We start from the raw sequence: 13509 nt of genomic DNA on the forward strand, positions 1-13509 counted from the left end.
TAAACAGTATAGACACCCAAAGCTTGTCAGTTGTCACAGCAAACACAATGACTTAACTAACTCAGTATAGAATATGTGCAATATGAACCTTCACTTGCGTCTGGGGTTAAATATATCACATCTTCAGAGGGAAACAGATTAAACCAGCTCTCCTCCGTCACATCAATCTGTGGGACACGGAGAACATCATTATTACTGTATTTCATTTCTGTGCTTCTGTTTGTAGCCTACTATTGAAGGTTAGGCGAGGATCAGTTTAGGAATCCTTTCTAACCAGATAATTCAGGAAGCCATCATTCATCCGAACGCACTCCTTATAAAGCAGACTGTCCCATTTGAATTCTGTCAGGAAAATGTGGAATGTCTGTAAGGATTTCTTATTGGATCCGTAGATGTGCCTGATCTGACCTGCAAGACGACTGATTTCCTACGAGATAAAATTATGATTGAATAAAAGTCCCACACTTGTTATCTAGAAATCACGGTCAGGCATCGACCTGTCAAACTTGTGACACTGCCACATTAGTTTAGGTACCATTACTTAAAATTCATCAAGGAGTTTAAGTATTTAATTGATTGCATATATGTCTGTAGGTTTCATATAATATCTGAATGATATGTATATGTACTTATTTATATGTATTTATCATGTTTATTTCCACTGTGTGTGATGGTATAGACATGGGGGTTTTGTATAAGGACACTGTTGGCTGATACGCCTATCACCGCCTATCACCGCATACACATACCCAAACTTATATATACAGTGCTATGCATAAGTTTAGTTCCTAAAAAGAGGAATAAAAAAATCATCTTTTGGAAATTGAACTTAATGCCTTAATTTAAAAAATTAGGAAAAATCCAACCTTTAAGGACACCAATTTTCTTTGTGAATGAATAATGTATCGTAAATAAATAAATGTTCTTCCTTAAAATACAGGGTGCATAAGTTTGGACACCCCTATGTTAAATTCCCATACAGGCAGGCAGATTTTTATTTTTAAGTATTTTTTTTAATGTTTTGTTTAGGATACTATGCATCCTGATAAAGTTCCCTTCACTGTAAAAACGTCAACTCAAAATTGTTCACTTTACTAAGATTTTTGCATTCACTGACAATAAAATTGCTAGTTGGAACTTGAACTATCTGTTGTAAGCCACTTGAACTCACTTTCAGACGTTTCTGATTAAAAGTTCATCTTATTTTATAAATTGAGTTGATTTTATTTTGAAGTTGTAGTTGACACCAAGTTAGAGTGAGGTCAACTTATCTGCGCATGCTCAATTGAAATTTGTCATGGCAACCGGCTGCAACGGGGTTTCCAAGGATTTTCGCAGGAGCTCCCTTCAAAGTTTGAAAGTTTGCGTCCGCCATCTTGTCACGATGCCAGCGCGGTAACTTTCCCTGACGTCTTTGTCGAAGAGAAACATTACTTCTAACAGGTAAGCTAATCATATGAATATGTATATGCATTTGATATTTGTATTACATTTCATTGCGTTAAACAAAATCGATAATCATAACCAGGCGAGGCGTTTATGGCAATACAAAATCCCCCACTAGCTAATCGGTTAGAAGCTAGCTTATTTTGAACAGCTAAGCTCAATATAATTATTGTCCACATATTAATTGAAAGATTTGTGTTGCCGTTATGTTTGTTATTCTCGATGAATGATGGCATTGTTTTATGCACGTCTGCTTTGCTCATTGACATGAAATCAAAGCACCGGCGGTGGTTATAACGTTAGTTCACATTGCTGCTTGTGACCATGCGCTGCAATCAAAGAGAACTAACGTTAACGTGCTAAAACTGTGATGCAAAAGTTAGGTTTGATAAGGTAGTTAACTAGATAGATATAGCTTCTAGCATGCGACCTTTGTGTAGGTTCGATACTTTTTAGGTACCGACCGAATTGCCTCGATACTATTGAGTATCGAAAAATGACATGTTGTTCGGTTTCAGATTTCGATACCTAAGGAGTTAACTCGTCAACGTCAGTGCTCAAACAAATACATATGAACGGCACAAGCACACACATAAAGTCGGTCACGCAGTTAGCGTTAGAGTTAGTTACGGTACGTTCACACGGGGCGTCAGCGTCAACGCTTCCCATTGACTTTGAATGGGTGACGTCAAGCGTTGCCGAAAAGAATTGTGGATCCGTCGGCGGCGCTTCACTGGCGTTGCTCGCGGCAGAAGTTGAGAATTTTTCAACTTCTGCCGCGAGCAACGCCAGTGAAGCCCCGCAGACGGAAGCGTCAGCCAATCAGGATCGCTCTATGCAAATACAGTAGCCAGGCGGCAGCCAATCACGGCAATGAAGCTTGTTGTTGAGTTCCTGTCTAATTTCATTGGCTGACGCTGCTATGACCATGGCGTCAGTGCCAAACTTCAGCCACGCCTTCAGTTAAGCGTTGACGCTGACGCCCCGTGTGAACGTACCGTTAAAGGCCTCATTATACTTCTGCGTCGGACATACGCCGGAGCCTATACGCCGTAGGCAACGTGTTGGTTTTAATTTATACTTCTGTGTCGTTGTCCGCGTTGACGCGCACCTGGGGAGCATGAAACCCCGAGGGAGGGGTTCTGGCAGACCAATCACAGCGCTTGTGTCCGCGTAGAATTGACGCGTTGTTACATTTTTGGAGAGGTGCACGTCAGGGTACGCCGAAGGGTACGCGCGCTACACACAGCCTACGACGTAGCTACGGCGGCAGTTCGACGCAGAAGTATAAAACAGGCTTTAGAGTTACTAACGTTACACACACGAGACGCGCGGAACTCTCCGTGTACATAGTCATATGAGACGCGCGCGCGCACACAAACTCGCGCACATAGTATACTCAATGAGAGACACAAACTCACACACAAACTGTCCGCGCACATATTCATGAGATGCGAGCACACACACCTTAAAGATGTGGAAAAGTCGATTAAATGTGTGGGTACATTTCTCCAGGCTCGATGCCAACAGCGCGCGATGCAGTAGCTTATTTGCGGTAAAAATAATCACTGCAAAGACCGGTACCACGACAAATATAATGAAGACCTTGACAGTGCACGAAGTAAACATAAGAGCAGAAAGTTGCTCCGTCTTTGACTGGTAAATGAAGAGATACCTTGTTTATCACTCTGACAGTGTTTATATTGCAACAAATAATAACCTATACTGTCGTTCAAAAATGTGTTGGTTAGTCAGAATTTTATTTGTTCAGTAAGGATGCATTAAAGTTATCAAAGGTGACATTAAAACATGTGTAATGTTACAAAATATTTCATTTTTAAATAAATGCTGTTCTTTAGAATTTTTTATACATCAAAGAATCATGAAAAAATGTATCATAGTTTCCAAAATATTAAGCAGCAAACTGTTTTCATATTTCTGAAGGGTCATGTGACACTGAAGTAATGATTTTGAAAATTCAGCTTTGACATCACAGGAATAAATTACATTTTGAAATATATTCAAATACGATTTTAAATTGTAATACTATTTCACAATATTACAAGTTTTACTGTATTTTTTATTTTAAAAAAATTAAGCTTTGGTGAGCATGAGCTCTTTATAAAACATTTTTGTTCCTTTGTGCACTGGCTAAGGAGCAAGAGTCAAACTGAAAAAAAAGCAACGTTTTTCTGAGTTAATGTGTTATGTAATCTTGTTAAAATTGATTTCATAAAATTGGTATTGAAAAAAGTATCGTTAGGAACCGGTATCGAAACTGAGGTATCGAAATTGGCACCAGATCGAAAGATTTTGAACAATACCCAGCCCTACCTTTGTGTGTTTTAGCCCTGAAGCTCAACAGCATTAATGTGAACAGTTGCAAAGTATGTGTTAATTTTGTCCTCTTATTTTTGTCCTAGGTTTTCTATGAAGTGTTGCTTTTGCAGCTTTGCCAGCGCCAGTCAAGAGCGTCTGCTTAGGCACCATCGGCTCAGGCACGGAAGAGGAGCTTACTGGCCGTGTGTTTACAGTGACTGTGTATGTACTTTTAAAACACCTGGTGCCTTAAAGTCACATTTGACCAGATCACATTGTAGGACAGCCAAAATACAAGAAAAATTCACCTTTTTTTGTGATCTATGTGAATTCCGGGAAATCTGCACGCAGCAGTCTTTCTTCACACACCTTGGACGCCATTTAAAAAAAAATGAGACTGTGTGTTGCCCCTTCTTGAGATGTAGTTTTAAAACAAACAATCTAAAGACTTTTAGTTCACACAAAAGTAGGAAACACAAACATGGTGATATCAGAACCTGTTTAAGAGCAGACTTAGAAAATGAACCTGTATCCATTGAGACAGATTCCTCTGACCAACCATTAGGTATCTGTAGTGAGGAAGATGCACTTGCAAGTAGTTCTGGAAATTCAGATGTCCAAGAAAAGGAGGAGTATGTAGATGCTGAGACTGTTGAACACAGGGCTGCTGGATTTTTTCTACGTATGCAAACTGAATTACATGTTAGTAGACACGCTGTACAGAAAATAGTTGAGGGGTTTAATGACATTTTACATCTTTCAAAATCCCACTCTCAACAAGGTCTCAAAGCAGTGCTTGCAGAACACGGCATTGAATTAGATGATAGTGTTCTCCATAAGATTAATGATGCTGTCTTGGAAACAAATCCATTAATTGTAAGCACTCAAGGAAAGGGTGCATTGGCCACTGATCACAGGAGAAATCTTTTTTTTAAAGATAAGTTCCCTGTAATTCAGCCTACTGAGTATACATATAAAATAACCCATAAACAAACATTTGTTTATGTTTCAATCATCCAGGTTCTTGAAACTTTGTTGAGACAGCCAGATTTTGTGGAGAAGTTGGTGTTTAGTCAGGGGGACAACCCAGGTCAGTTTTGCTCTTTTCGAGACGGACAATTCTACAAAGACAATGGTCTTCTGGGTGTGCAAGATGCAAGTATCTCTATAGGACTTTACATAGATGACCTGGAACTATGTAATCCTTTGGGGTCCTCAAAAAAAATCCATAAAATTACTGCTGTCTATTGGATTTTGTTGAATTTACCAAGCAAGTTTCGTTCTACTCTCCCCCTAATTCAACTGGCTTGTCTTGGAAAAACTGTCGATGTCAGACAATTTGGGTATGATGCCTTTCTTTATCCTTTGATTAAGGATCTTGGATTTCTTGAAAAGACAGGAGTGTATATTGAGGCTCTAGATACGTTTGTAAAGGGAACAGTGTTCTGTGTCTGTGCTGATAACCTTGGTGCACATAGCTTAGCAGGTTTTCAGGAAGCTTTCAATGTCGAAAAATTCTGCAGATTTTGTTGCATCAGTCGAGACCAAATTGGAAATTGTGAGCCAAGGAACTTTCCACTGAGAACTGTGACGCAACACGATTCTTTTGTGGAACAACTCAAGTTGAGTGATAAGCCTAACCCATGTGTGAATGGTGTTAAATCATCCTGTGCTTTAAGTAAGTTGTCTTTCTTCCACCCAGTTACTGGATTTCCCCCTGATCTTTTGCATGATCTATTTGAAGGTGTTGTCGCAGTGGAGTTAAGTTTGTGTTTGAAAGAATTGATTAGAAAAGGTTTCATTACATTCGATGGACTGAATAACCGCATAAAACAGTTTCCATACAAATTCTCTGATTTGGTCAACAAGCCACAGGCAATTACAAAGACAAGCCTTGCATCTGGAAAGGTAAACGGTAACGGACATGAAAACTGGGCACTTTTACGTCTGCTACCTCTCTTGATCGGGAACTATATACCTGAACAAGAGCAGTCATGGGAAATTTTAATGGACCTTAAAGAGATTGTGGAGATTACAGTGTCTACTACGTTATCAGAGGGAACATTATGTTACTTAGGGAATAAATTGTCTGACCATCGACAGTTACTCACTGACACCTTTCCTGAATTCAAGTTGAAACCAAAGCATCACTTCATTGATCACTATGTGCATCTCACACGGTGCTTTGGGCCATTAGTGGATCTGTGGACGTTTAGATTTGAGTCTAAGCATAGTTTTTTCAAACAGGCAATTAATGATGCTCACTGTTTTAAGAATGTACTACTCACCCTTTCCACAAAGCATCAACAGTTCATGGCATATCTTCTTGACACACAGCAATTGTTCAAGCCAAAATTGCATGTTGGTAGTGTAGATAGAGTGAAAATATCATCTTTAGATGAAAAGCTCAGGACAGTACTAGAAAAGAAGTACCCAAATGAAGATGATGTGTCTCTTGCCAAAGAAGTACATTTGTATGGGACCCAGTATGTGAGGGACATGATAGTGTCTGCAGGTGAATGCAGTGGACTGCCAGAATTCTTTAGAATACTACACATATTGGTGGACAAGTGGTGGAAAGTGTATTTTGTCACTACAAGGTTATCATCTTGGTACATGGAACATTATCGGTCTTACCAACTCATTGATAACTGTCACTCAGATGTAGAGATCCTGGATCCAGAGACTTTGAACGACTACCACCCATTGGCTGCATACCAAGTTGCTAGAACTTTGATGGTGACCCCAAGGGCTTGGCTACTGCAGTAAATTGAAATGGTAAGCCCCTTTCTGTTTGTATATTTTCATAATTTTGTCATGTGTTAATGACTTGATTTTAAGTGTTCAAGGTACAGTCATGGCCAAAAGTATTGGCACCCCTCCAAATGTGTTGGTTTTCGAGCAAAACTCACAAACTTTTGAAGGTGTTTTTATGTAATAAACAAAACAAGGTTATTTTCAATAGCTCAACAGAACTGAAACAACAAAAATTGGTTTCCTCAAATTCAACACAAAATATCACCAACATACTGTGGGAAGTGAACACTGCATGGTCAAAAGTATTGGCACTCAAAATAACTGTCTTTTGCAGTGATACAAGCACACTTTTCATTGTTAAAATCCACAGCTAAGGTTATGGATAGTCAGACGTCAGCTGTGGTAGCATTCCTGAGAAGTATAAGCCCATTTCTAAAGGATAATAAACTCGATTCTACTTGAAGAAAACCTCATACTGTCCATTTAAACCAACAGAAATGTATAGTAAGTAAACTGGAGAATTTTGTCCATTAGAAATGGGCTGATATTTCTCAGGAGTGCTACCACAGCTGACGTCTGACTACCCATAACCTTAGCACTGGATTTTAACAATGAAAAGTGTGCTTTTATCACGGCAAAAGACACTTCTTGTGAAGGGTGCCAATACTTTCGACCATACAGTATTCACTTCCCGCAGTATTTTGGTGATATATTCTGTTACATTTAGGGAAACCAATTGTTGTTTCAGTTGTGTTGAGTTATTGAAAATATCCTGGTTTGGTTATTTTATCAAAAAACCTTCAAAAGTGTGCGAATTTTGCTTAAAAGCAACAATTCTTGAGGTGCGCCAATACTTTTGGCCATGACTGTATATGGCTTCAGTTTAATGTGTCATGCAAATATCTGTTCTTCTTTTGTCCTCACAGGCTTTGTTGCTTCTGGTCCACATAAATCCCAAACTCGTCCGTAAGATTCGGCTGACCAAAGCTCCTGAAACTTTAGAGGAACTGTACAATGAACTGCGTCAAAAACTTGAACTTGTGGGTGAATTCTGTATACAGTATGAAGACTCAGACTTTGGCCAGGCAGTTTGCAACCTGACTGACATAGCAGAGTTACCTTCAGAAAAGGCTGTCTTGCATATTCTGTGGAGCAATGAGGACATGCCATCACCACCACCTCCAACACCAACTCGGTCTTCCTCTATCTCTTCCCTTGACACAGCCATCATTGGATCTCCAGACTCAATCCATAGCTTATCTTCAGTTGTGCGGACATATAGGAGGAATGTTTCACAGTGGCCCACTCCGTTCCCAGTACCAGAATTCTCATATGACGTTGAACTGATACTCCGCAAGGGGAATGACACGTTTGAAATATCAGGGAAGGGTTTACATGTAACCAGAGATGTGAAAAAAGAGATTCTGGACAAGTTGGCACAAGAAATATTTTCTGTGAAAGCCTACCCTGAAAAACATGAGTTCGATTCTGTTGCTGCTGAACTTGTCAACAAACATCCCTGCCTCAAAGAGCCTGGTGGTGGTACTGGATATGCAGGATGGACAACCAGCATAAAGTACAAGATGGGGAACTACAGATCAAAACTACGTCAAGCTGGTTGTAATGAGGTTGGTGTCAACAGGAGATCAAGAAGGGAGGAGGCGGATGATCATGGTGTCAACAGGCGAAGAAGAGATGATGATGATGGGGGTCCGGAGGGAAGGTTTTCCTTGAAAAAACCAAAACGAGGTGAGGTCAACCATGTACCAGATCACCCTGAAAGCTACACTGAGGATGACTTGGAAGACCTGAGGTCTTCCCTGGTTGAAGCCATGAAGAAGAAAAACAAGGACATGGAGTTCATCAGACAGAAGATGGACATCACATTCTCCCTTAGGAGAATGGAAATTGTAGAGATGGAGCCCATGGTCTCAGAGGTTCTGGAGAGGTGGCCCGGTCTATTTCTTGAAGAACAGGTAAGGCATCTTTTTTTTCTTGAACTTGGTGCATTTGTTTACATTTGTGTTATGTTTTTTTTTTTCATAAGTGTATGTAGGTTCATTTGTATCATGGCTTTGAGTTTGCAGTCTTAATTATAACAATGAAATCACACTATCAGCTTGTTGTATTTGTATTGTATTTGTTTCATTCAGATTTGTCAAGAGTTCACTCGTGTGACCACCAAGGACCTGATGGGAACATTTACAGCTGCCCTTGAGATGTTCACCCCTCGTCTGCTGAAATTGTATCGTGCCAGGAGGGGCACCTTTAGTCGAGAGATGGAAACCCTTTTGGAAATGCTTGACAAACAGGTTGTTATATTGACTACAAGGCCTTTTCTTCAGTTTGTCCACTAATATTTAAACCATTAATCAAGAAGGAACTACCAAGCTAGCACTCTGCACTTTTGATGTAATATAACTCAATTCTTTTTTTGCACCAGCTACGTTGGTGAGCGAGTTCCATCTTGATTGACTATTTAATACAGTAATATTTAAAGGATACATTCACGGTTTTGCACTTTCAACCCCCTCTCTGGGTTGATGAAATAAGAGTGTTTGACACCAGAATTTTGACTATTGGTCCAGTCTTGAGCTTTTGGCTGATTTAGAATCGGCCCTGCCATGCTTCAGAATGGCTAGCTACATGCATTCACAAACCTGTCTTTAAATCAACCCTAAACGTTCGTTTTCAAAGATGTGCAACTCACCGATTGGTTAGTCGTGTTTGTTGAGTGTTCGTCAAACACTATTTCATCAAAGATAACCCAGAAAGGGGGTTCAAAGTGCAAAATAGTGAACTTATCCTTAAAGGAGAACTCGGGTCAATTTTAACATTGAGCTCATTTTTTTGTAAATTTGGAGTGCTGTCAGTACAGAGAACAACGACAAAAATCGGTGTTGCCTACACCGTGTTATCCTCTTTTTAAAATTTGCACCCTGTTGACTTAAATGGGGCAAGTTTTAAACCTGATTTTAGCCTCTTAACATCATTGATGTGTCATTACAAGTGCCCAGCCAATGTGAGTGATTCCTTCAGAGTGAACACGAGTGAATCTGACTGCAGTAGATGTGAAAGATATAAATAAAAATGACGTTTATTCAGCCAGCGCACATACCTGTATTTACATCCTGTTTTCAGTCGAAGTCCATAGTAGTCGATTGTCGAGTTCATGCGCGTGATCATAGGTAACTAAACGTTCGTGTGAACTCGACAATCGACTACTATGGACTTCGACTGAAAACAGGATGTAAATACAGGTATGTGCGCTGGCTGAATAAACGTCATTTTTATTCATATCTTTCACATCTACTGCAGTCAGATTCACTCGCGTTCACCCTGAAGGAATCACTCACATGACCTGTGCACTTGTAATGACACATCAAAGATGTTAAGAGGCTAAAAGCAGGTTTAAAACTTGCCCCATTTAAGTCAACAGGGTGCAAATTTTAAAAAGAGGATAACACGGTGTAGGCAACACGGTTTTGTCGTTGTTCTCTGTACTGACAGCACTCCAAATTTACAAAAAAATGAGCTCAATGTTAAAATTGACCCGAGTTCTCCTTTAAAAGACAAAAAGAAACACTAACAAACTAACAGAGCCTGCAATTATTTTATCTGCCTACATGCACAATTGTAGAGATTGGAATACAAATGGAACCAAGCACAAGTGCACATGCACAAGTACATTTCACAGAGCTAAACAAAAGTATTTGTTTGTCTTTATATTCTTCCAATACAGACATCTGACATCACAAGTCATCGCAGACAGGCAGCTGTGGAAGGTCTTCCCATATTTCTGCGGGAGAATGCCGAAAAGCTTTTCTCTAGATGCCTGGTGAGTGCAGCTTGGAAGACCTTCAGCTTTTAGTATTGTTGTATATCAAAGAGGCCATACACAAATAGACATCATTCTTTATTGACTAGTTTTCTACAGGACATTATTTCAGTGGTGTTTTTGTTTTGTCAGGCAACTGATGCAGATGACAAACAGATGAAAGGCATCAAGATGGGGGTCCTCACAGTGCTTGATGATAATGACGACGCAGTCATTAATATTGCCCTTGTGTTGGAGGAAACCATTGTCCTGAAAGACATCCCAGACACCCCGACTGCGCTTGCGTATCTTTTTGGCTTGCTTTATGCCCTGAACATGGAGTTCCCAAAAGACACCAGGTACACCTTTGAAGCTATCCAGCACATTTTCATGGAAATGTCCACCAATTGCTCACAGCGTGTACGGAGCTTCAAGACCAAGCTGTTAAACCAGTGATTCATTTTCCACGGGGAAGATTTATATTATCATGTTTTATCATGTCTGTTCATTTATGTTTTTGATATTTTGTAAGTCTTCACATAGACCACCCTATAGTTTTTATGTTGTTCCTTTATTTTGACTAAATACAAATCTGTTATTTGTAGTTGTCATATAACTGTCACGAGACTATTGATTGTTTCTCAGAGCAAGCTTTGTTTCAGCATTGCTGTTATAGTCTACATATTTGCTGGTGTGGCAAGTGTCCTTGGGGAAGATTTATTTTATCATGTCTGTTCATTTCTTATGTTTGGATATTTTGTACGTCTTCACATAGACCACCTTAGTTTTTATGTTGTTCCTTTTGATTTCCCCAACTTATTGACATGTGCCTTATTTGATCTGGACACAAGTGCTTTATTTGAACTAAAAATAAATCTTTTATGTGTAGCTGTCATATTACTGTCAAGAGATACAGTATTGATTGTTCAGTAGAAGCAAGCTGTTTCACCATTACTGTTATAGCCTGCATGTTTGAATTTTGGGCTAATTTCAAAGTTCAGAATTCAGAATGTTCAGATAATTTGGCTACAACTGTTTATCGGTCATCTTGAGGTATCAGGTACTGAAACCTGATGTATTTGCTTGGCCATAACATTACTTGTTTACATTGTGGAAATGTAAAGCTGTTTGTAGCAAATTTGTTCAAATAAACATGCATAAATTAACTGGTTTACTGTCAGTGGATGATTTAATGTGGGGGGTAATTTAAACTCAAAATAGTAAATTATTACAGGGGATGGTAATCTGAACTCAAAATAGTAAGCTTTTACAGACTTGAAAGTTCCAGTAACTTGAATTAAAAAAACTTAGTTGTCAGAACTTGAAAAACTTAGCTGACGCAACTTAATAATTGTAGTTCTTCAAAACTTAAAAAATTAAGTTGATATCTTCAACTCAAAAATTCTGTGCAGTCGGTTGCCTTGAAAATTTGAGTTGAACTAACTTTTTCTTTTTTACAGTGTTGGCCTCTGGAATTAAAATAGCCCCACATCATCACATAGCCTTCACCATACCTAGAGATTGGCATGGTTTTATTTCAGTTAGCCTAATAGCTAGTTTGATTTGCATTGAGAGATGATCTTATGGAAATTACCCCATGCCAATGGACATTACAAAGTCTTATACTTTATTTATTTTGGAAAGTTAGAAAATGTCCACTTACTGCACATATTTCAGCCACCACTTTCTTGGGAACAGATACAAGTGTTAATATTTTTACATTAACATAAGTTTATCAGTTTTCACTTTCACAAGTCAAAGCAATTCATCACTCAAGATTTAACAGTTGAAATGACTATACGGCCTTAAAGGGACACTAAGTAGGAATTTCCCCCATCTAGTGGTGAAACTGTATTTTGCATTCAAACGAATAATGCTCTCCAGCGCCTCACTTTTTCAAATGCACGTTGCATCTACGGTAGACGTTATGTACCAAAAAGCTATGACAGGATGTCTTATAATAGCACTTCGAGTTTTCCTTCGGGTGAACAGGTTTGTTATTTAAAACAAACTGAAACATGAATCAACGAAAAAAAGAATGTTACAGTATAAATTACTGACTGTGAAAAACATTAACTATGGTAGTTAGTAGTAATGCCGCCTTTATTCGTTATATTTTCTGAAGTACGTGCATTGTTAGATATCATCATCATCCGTGCCTTCTCTAACGTTACTTTACTCAATAGCTGCTATTCATCAAAGAGCCTGTTTTACTTACTATGAATAGAATAGATAAATAGATATAACTATAAATGTTCTACTATCTATATAATAAAGTTCACAACCAAGCAATGAAAAATAAGCTTGTAATTAAGACCGTAACATTGACTTACCTGTCGAGAAGAAAGCAGGCAACTTCAGCATCTCTTGTTTTGAAAGCTTTCTCCTGCATTAGCTATCCCGACATTAACCCTTGTTTTTGTAATCTCCGGTCACGTTTCCTTTTACGGTCTATTTTGGACTTTTTCGATGACGAGGACTCCTTATCCTGTGACTCATATGTATGTATGAATGAACGGTGTATAAATAACCATGCAGTGCAGCCTTTTAAACTTGCCGCGGCAGTGACAAGCGCCTCTCAACTGCTCTGCTCCTCCGCTTCTGCTGGCTTCAGTCACGTGACGCTGGCTCTGAACGAAACGCGTTGTGGAAACGCGTTGGCCTAGTACTTTTTGTCCCTCTCTGCTATTATAGTTTTTCAAGATGGCGGAACTACATGGAAGCCTCCGTGGACCTACCCGTCCCATGAATATAAAGATAATAAATTCTTCGTTTACGAGGATTAGTCTGATCATTGGCATAGTACATTTGTACACCATTGAGGGCATATTTATGAATAAAAATATTGATTTTAGATAATAAAATACCTAAAAAGCTAGTTATTGTCCCTTTAATTTAATGCAGCAAAAATGATTTTACAGTGTAGGCTACTAAGATCTTTTCTTTTCTTTTCTCAGCCTTTTTCTTGGTTGCTTTTATAATCAGACAACCAGTTAAATGCCTTTTAAAAGAGACTATATAACAAAAAATTACCATTAGCCTATGTAGAATATTTTTGTACTTCACTTTTATTTGTTCCCATGTTCTAGTGTGGTGACTCTGACATTACAATGAACAAAGTAATTATGCAATTATTAAAATACAAAAATTTTAGGCTAATAAGTGATAAA

General features: G+C 38.8%; 2 protein-coding genes across 1 annotated transcript; one reads left to right on the forward strand and one right to left on the reverse strand.

Annotated features, from left to right (window-relative positions):
- Window positions 1-13509, reverse strand: part of LOC311287780 (growth-regulated alpha protein-like) — a 176579-nt gene that overhangs the window by 17055 nt on the left and 146015 nt on the right.
- LOC311286899 (uncharacterized protein) lies at window positions 3764-11282 on the forward strand. The gene is made up of 6 exons (XM_084403344.1): window positions 3764-3987; window positions 6428-6543; window positions 7449-8498; window positions 8676-8834; window positions 10265-10360; window positions 10493-11282. The coding sequence occupies exons 2-6, from the start codon at window positions 6541-6543 to the stop codon at window positions 10793-10795; spliced, it is 1611 nt and encodes a 536-aa protein (XP_084259470.1). The 5' UTR covers window positions 3764-3987; window positions 6428-6540; the 3' UTR covers window positions 10796-11282.

The sequence above is a fragment of the Rutilus rutilus genome, assembly GCF_951802725.1.
Source record: "Rutilus rutilus genome assembly, chromosome: 3".
Lineage (NCBI taxonomy): Eukaryota > Metazoa > Chordata > Actinopteri > Cypriniformes > Leuciscidae > Rutilus > Rutilus rutilus.

Excerpts from the sequence above, each read along its gene's own strand:
- LOC311286899 (XM_084403344.1), top strand. Across the intron at positions 8,499-8,675 it reads GTCTATTTCTTGAAGAACAG|ATTTGTCAAGAGTTCACTCG; the intron begins GTAAGGCATCTT and ends TGTTTCATTCAG. Across the intron at positions 8,835-10,264 it reads TGGAAATGCTTGACAAACAG|ACATCTGACATCACAAGTCA; the intron begins GTTGTTATATTG and ends CTTCCAATACAG.